General features: G+C 39.5%; 1 protein-coding gene across 1 annotated transcript; it reads left to right on the top strand.

Moving 5' to 3' along the window:
* Nucleotides 1-202: 202 nt before the first annotated feature.
* Nucleotides 203-914, top strand: LOC122277015. The gene is made up of 2 exons (XM_043086899.1): nucleotides 203-220; nucleotides 309-914. The coding sequence occupies exons 1-2, from the start codon at nucleotides 203-205 to the stop codon at nucleotides 912-914; spliced, it is 624 nt and encodes a 207-aa protein (XP_042942833.1).
* Nucleotides 915-7,424: the final 6,510 nt, after the last annotated feature.

Below are 7,424 nucleotides of genomic sequence, written 5' to 3'. Positions count from 1 at the left end.
TTGTAGCCTTGATGCCGTCCAGGGAACAGATCAAAAACACTCACAGCTTTGGGAAAAAATATTTGAGTACTTTCATCAATTTAAAGAAACCACAAATGAGCGGACGATAAAGTCTTTAATTCACCGGTGGTCAGTGATCCAAAAGGCCACAAACAAATTTTGTGCGAAACTAGCCCAAGTTGAAGGGTTAAATCAAAGTGGCATGACCGAGCAAGATAAGGTAACATTATCAAATCCCAATGTCCTTTACTCAAACAATTTTTGTTCATAAGTATTGATTTAACATTTGTTTCTTTTTCTCTTACAAGTTTGACAAAGCGAAGGTTATGTACCAATCGCTAGAGAAATGCTCATTCCAGTTCGAGCATTGTTGGCAGCTGTTGAAGGACCAACCTAAGTGGATTTGGCGCGCGACAAAGGAGGATCCAAAGCGGAGGAAGACGATGTCCCCATCCCCGACCCCAACTCGATGTTCTGAAGCTACAGTTGATGGAATTTTTGATCTCGAGGCGGACCATGTGATGGAGAATGAAGTTATGGAGCCTGACCGACCAATTGGAAGGAAAGCTGAGAAAGGAAAACGAAAGGCCCAAGGCCAGCATGCAGAGGAGAACTTCCAACTCAGGAAGATGAAATATACTCTGTTGGAGGAGTCACGCGCTCAGGAGAAAGAGTTTTTTCGTCTTAAAGCCGAGAAGATGGCGTATGACAAGGAGACGGAGGACAGAAAATTACGTCAAGAGGACGAACGGCTGTGGTTGGAGGCTGAGAAAGTGGAGCTCACGAAGAAGGAATCAGATCAGCGCATTATGATGATGGATGTGAGTGTCATGCCAGAATTGCAGCGGCAGTTTTTCCAGCAACTCCAGAGGGAGGTCATGGCGAGACGCAGTCGGTCCGACGATTTGGATTGATTATTTTGTATTTGATTTCTTATTTTATGTTTGACACAATTATATATGTGTAAAAATACATGTAATTAATCTTTTTTGTATTTGTATAAATTTAATATGGGAAGTATGATGATGGTTGTGCAATTAATGACTCAACGACATTTTCAGAAACAAACTCAATTACCATTAATGACTCAACGACATTTTCAGAAACAAACTCAATTACCATTAATATAGAGGAATTTTGATAACAATAATGAAATACAAATGCAAATCCGATTAACTTAAACATAGGAGCCCAATTACATTAAGGAAATAATAAAAGGTAAAGCAACCCTGACTAATGTTGTGAATGTAAAAGCCATTGATGTTCGATTAGATCTTCTTGAAGCTGATGATGTGCCGAGGTGTCTCTAATATCATGATGACGCTGGATGAAGTCTGTAAGCTCAGTTGTATGATTGCGCGACAATTCGGGGAGATTATCATCAAGTTGATCATATTCAATGTTCAGACACTCACAATCATCACGCTCGTCTTCAATTATCATATTATGTAGAATAACACATGTTTTCATTATATTCGTTAGTTCCTTCACTTTAAACATTCGGGAAGGTCCACGAATGATAGCAAATCGTTGTTGAAGTACCCCGAATGCACGCTCGACATCTTTCCTTGCGGATTCTTGTGCTTTCACAAAATTTTTCTTCTTATTTCCACGTGGTGATGGAATGGTCTTCACAAAAGTTCGCCACTTGGGATAAATACCGTCCGCAAGGTAATAGCCCATAGTATAGTCGTTGCCATTGATAGTGTAATTAACTGGAGGAGCACGCCCTTGGGCAAGTTCCGTAAAAATAAAAGATCTCTCTAGCACATTAATATCGTTATGTGAACCGGGCATACCAAAAAAGGCATGCCATATCCAGAGATCATATGAAGCAACTGCTTCTAAAATAATAGTTGGTTCACGGATGTGGCCAGAGTACATACCTTTCCAAGCTGCGGGACAATTTTTCCACTTCCAATGCATGCAATCAATGCTTCCCAGCATTCCTGGGAATCCTCGTTGTTCACCAACTGCAAGCAATCGGGCTATATCATTAGCAGTTGGAGACCTTAGATATTCTTCTGAGAAAACAGTTACTACTGTCTCAGAAAATTTTTTTAGGCTCTCCATTGCGGTGCTTTCACCAATACGTATGTATTCATCCATAAAATCTCCAGTAACCCCATACGCCAGCATTCTAAGTGCTGCGGTGACTTTTTGCATACAAGATAAACCGAGTCGGCTGGCATTATCTCTTCTCTGGACGAAGTACGGGTCGTTACACTCTACTTCATTTAGAATACGAAGAAATAGGGGACGACTCATCCGAAATCTCCTTCGAAATAGATTCGAGGGATACACTGGATTTTCAGCAAAGTAATCACGAAATAGACGCTCGTGTCCCTGAACATGATCACGTCGAATAAACTTACGATGTTGGCTATTGCCACGTCGCCTCGATGACTGACCATCCGCCTCCATGTTTTGAACATCACTCTCATCTTCAGATGATACGTATGTCAATAATTTGCGAAAGAAAGTACGAGCCATATGATGAAAGGAGTAGGAGATGAAAGGATGCAATAGAAGTTCGGTTTGTATAGAGGAAATGAGGCTTGAGTTTGCATATTTATAGAGGAATTACTACTATCGTCTGACATAGGAGTAAAAATGTTACCGTTTGAGAGAAGACAAAAAAAGTTACCGTTAGAGAAAAAACAAAAAATATTACCGTTGGAGAAAAAACAAAAAATATTACCGTTTGTAGTTAAGACAGAAAATATTACCGTTGAATAAAAGTTGCTGAAATATTACCGTTGCATCCAATAAAAAAATTTTATCATCAATACATGACTTTCGGTTTTTCATTAGAGATATTGAGTCCGGATCTAATTAAATTTGTCATCACGTTAGAAAATGCACTAATTAATAAAAATATTTTATTTTATTCCTACAAATTTCAATTTAAAAAAAAAATACTGTATTGGATAGTCTTAATCTCCAATAAATATTTAGTAGAAAGTGATATTTTAAAAAGTTGATAATAAAACAAAACAGTTAGTAGTTAAGATTGTAAATGGAAGAGAGAGAAAAAAGTAATAAAAAAAGAATAGAGAAATGTTATTTAAAAGAATAGAGATAGGGATGGGGAATGGGATGTAGGAGGTTTTTAGAAGATAAACAAATTTTAGGGATAAATTTGAGGAAATGAGTATTTGAGTTAAATTATAGGGATGGGGAAGTAAAACCGGATGGGGATGCTCTTAGGGGGAGCCAATCCTCCAAACTCATAATCGTCATTTGCATCAAAATCTACGGTTTCGATGAACGAAAATGCAGGTGGGGATCCCACAATGAGATTTTGCAATCTCAGCAATAAAACGAAAAGAATGACACTCAAAAATATAAACATAGAAAAATATACACATTTCGGAGTAAAGGGGAAAAATGAGATCTTTGAGAATTACCAAAATTGTACCAAACCGATTTCATTCTCAATAATCCCAGAAAGCCTCATACTTAGAAACCCACATATACATTTTTAAAGCATCCATTTAATAACAGAATGCACCATGGTCTCCTATAGGGACCATATGTACATCCTGACTCCCTTTGTCACACTATGGGTAATGACTGTGCGTGTGACTTTGTAACAAGTGATGCCTAACTCCTCACCCAACCTATATATGACCAGGCATCCTTTAGCCTCTGCCAAGAGAAAGGTCATAGAGTCGGTATGAGAGCGTTACCATCTCGTTCGAACTTGTTGTCACCCAGCGACAACCTAAGGGACGTCACTCAATTTGACATGCTCCCGAGTGACTAGAGGAGCTCCATCGAGATAATGTCTCATCTCATCTTGGGGCTGATAATGTTTCACCTCAGCTTGGGGTTGTGATACGCACCCACCCACAAAATATGTTTTTAATAAATAACACTAAGAACATAGCTTTTTAGTTTAACATCACAACTAGATAACATAACATAATTAATAAATTAATCACAACACAGACATGGATAAGTGTTGGAGTATAGCATCCAAGATTGAACAAATGGAATTGAAGTCTAAAGCAGCAGCAGCACGTGTTAAATTAAAAGAGGAAGAAGAGTTAGTTAGTTAGTTAGTCAAAGAAGAGTTGGTTAGTTAGTTAGTCATTTTTACTTATATATAAATAGAGTTTCATTTTGTAATAATTCCATTCAATCAATACAGAAGAATACATATCAGTTCTAAGTTTCTCTCTTCATCCCGAGTTCATGATCTTGATTTCATCTGAAACTTAACATGGTATCAGATTGAAAATAATCTTGCTTCCGCAACTTCACTTCCTGATACGATTACAAGCATCTTCGATCCAAAACCTTTGTAATATCCAACCATAATTTTCTTGCATTTCTTGGAAATTTCCAAGAATGAGTTCTGATGATGATGTATCTATTCATTCCTCTCATCTTCGTCAAAATCCTTTGGACGATTCCTCTAGTCCATACTACTTGCATCCAAGTGATAATCCTGGTGTGTTGGTTGTTTCAGAAATTTTGCTGGTGATAATTACATTGCTTGGAGTCAATCTATTATCATTGCCTTAATTGTCAAGAACAAAGCTGCGTTTATTGATGGATCAATCCTTGCTCCTTCTGCTGATCAACGTGTTCTCCACACTGCTTGGCTTCGAGCCAATAATCTGGTACTTTCTTGGCTTATGAACTCCATATCGAAAGAAATAAGAAGTAGTCTTCTTTATGTTGCCTCTGCTGTCGATTTATGGAATGAATTGAAGACCAGATATTTGAGAAGTGATGGTCCTAGAGTTTTTCATCTTAAAAAATCTCTCAGTTCCATTACTCAACGTTCTTTAACAATTACTGAGTACTTCAGTTCGTTTAAGACACTTTGGGATGAATATCTCAATCACAGACCCTTTCCTACTTGTAGCTGTGGGAAGATGGCTTCATGCACCTGCAACCTATTTGATTTTCTGCTTATGAGACAATAATCTGATTATGTCTTAAAGTTTTTAGTTGGTCTCAATGACTCTTATGCCTCAATAAGGAGTCAATTACTTCTCTGTTCCCCATTCCCAAGCATGGCAAAGGTATTTTCCTTGCTGATTCAAGAGGAAAGTCAGCGACAATTGAATAATTCTGTTGATCATGAAACTCATGCTTTGTTGGTCAAACAAATTAATCACCAGCCTAAATTCTTGAAAGACAAGTCAAAGAGATCCTCTCTATATTGTACTCACTGTGGGTACAATGGACACACTGTGGAGAAATGTTTCCAGTTGCATGGATATCCCCCTGGTTGGACTGGACCCAAAGAAAAGCGATATTCACCTACTGTAAATGCAGCTATTTCCAATGAAGATGTGACGCCCCCAAATCCCACGTACCGACACGAGAAAATCGAGACGTTCGGATGATGACAACACGGGTCACCACCCTATCGCCAAGTGCCAAGTGTGTGTACATGCAACAAGTGTACAAAAGAAAACATGCAGCGGATAACGAAAGAGTCTTATAACTGAGTACTAGAATTGTCTTAGTTTAATACAAACCCGTTCAAAACATACATAATAATATTACAAGTCACAAATATTGTTTTAAACCAACTACAAAGCATAAACTCTAACTCAATACTCTGGCGGAGCCGCCTCCTCGGGCTCGGCCTCCTCCTCCTCCTCCTCGATCTCTGTATCAAAATCTACGGTACCAAAAATGGTGCCACAGGTAAGTAAGATCCAAACGCCACTAGATTAAAATATATTAAACTCAAACAATATGCATGAAAGAATGCCAATACACATAACCCATAAAACCATATTTTTCCATGCACGCCAAAAATCCCATTTGGCCCCGAAAACGTATTACTTTCCAACTCACGCCAAAAGTCTCATTTGACACAAATCCAACTCATATCAATAACCAATTAATCTGAATGCACCACGACCTACCTTAGGGTTCATCCGGAAACCCTGGCTCTTGTGCCACACCGCAGGTAACGGCCACGCGTGTGACACCTAAAGGAGCGATGCCCAGTTCCACACCCTGCATGTACGTAGCCAAGCATCCTCTAGCCCTTGCTAGCAAAGGGTCACGGAGTCGGTACGAGAGCGTTACCATCCCGCCCGCTCTCGTTGTTGCCCAGCGACAACCCAGGGGACGTCACTCAGTATATTACGCTCCCGAGTGACTAGAGGAGCTCTACCGAGATAATACCCCATCTCGGCTTGGGGTCGTGATACACACGCACCCGAAAATCCATTTACGCAAATAAAACTGGATTTTCTCATTTTAAATAAAATGCACATGAATGCATCATGCAATGCACACCTCAAGGCACAATTAACCAACCAATCACAAATCAACAAACCAAGTAACTCCGTCCTCAATCCATCCGACCCCCAAACTCCTCGGACTCAGTCCGGAATCAACCAACTAGTCAAATAATTTATTGTAAGAGAAAAATATATTTAAATCTAAAATGAAGTTTGGAAAATATTTACAGCGCTATAAGGTATTTTTTGAAAGCTCGCGACGTTGCAAATGGAGGAAAAAAAGCAACATAACAGTGTATTTTACACTGTGGCCGTAGGTAGTAAATTACCCATTTTTGAACGGGGACAAACCAAGACATGAAATTTATAGGGAATGGTCTAGAGATGTTTATGAAGCTAATGGAAGTGAGTTTTGGCCGTGGGTGGCGGTGGAAGTGCAAAAATGGGCTGATCGGAGTTGAGCTCGTGGGAGCTGCTTCGGCAACGGATCGGAACCGGAATTGGGTGGGTTAGGATGGCAAGAGGTAGGGGATGAAGTGGTAAAAAGGTGGTGGCCGGAGGTGGAGCCACGACACCAGAAATGGCTCAAAACCGTGCGGAAAGATGGGGCTCTAGGGGGTTAACGGCGGCTCGGAAGGCAGTCGAACGGTGGTGGCTATGTTGGCGACGTCGGCCAGCAGTGGTGGGTCTGGGTGGAGGACAGATCGGCGATGGGAGAGAAAAGGGAGAGCTCGTGTGCGCGGGAGAGGAGGAAAAAGAAGAAGAAAGAAAGAAAAAGAAAGAAAAAGGAAAAAGGGAAAGAAAAAGAAAAGAGAAAAGAAAAAAGGGAAAAAGAAAAGATGAGGGAAAAGAAATGAGGTCCAATCCTCACATCCGGAGTCCAAATACTGATCCGACGAAAACGATTTTAAAAAACTATAAAACGACTAAAATAAATTAAAAACCACATCAAACTAAAGTAAAACCAATTAAAATACAATAATTTAAAATAAAAGAGCTAATATATTAATTAAATTAATATACTCATTCAGTGAAAAAAATATGTAAAAACGGGGTATCACATCCTCCCCCCTTAAAAACAAATTTTGTCATCGAAATTTACAAGATCAAACACCAACTTGAAACAAGCCACATGATTCCACTGAGACCAAGTTTAAGAAACGTACCGTCATTTACTCAAACAAGTAGGGGTACTGCTCCCTC

The sequence above is a fragment of the Carya illinoinensis genome, chromosome 9, assembly GCF_018687715.1.
Source record: "Carya illinoinensis cultivar Pawnee chromosome 9, C.illinoinensisPawnee_v1, whole genome shotgun sequence".
NCBI classification, from domain to species: Eukaryota; Viridiplantae; Streptophyta; class Magnoliopsida; order Fagales; family Juglandaceae; genus Carya; species Carya illinoinensis.
The sequence above is the reverse complement of the archived record's forward strand: the minus strand, read 5'-3'. Positions and strand labels throughout refer to the sequence as shown.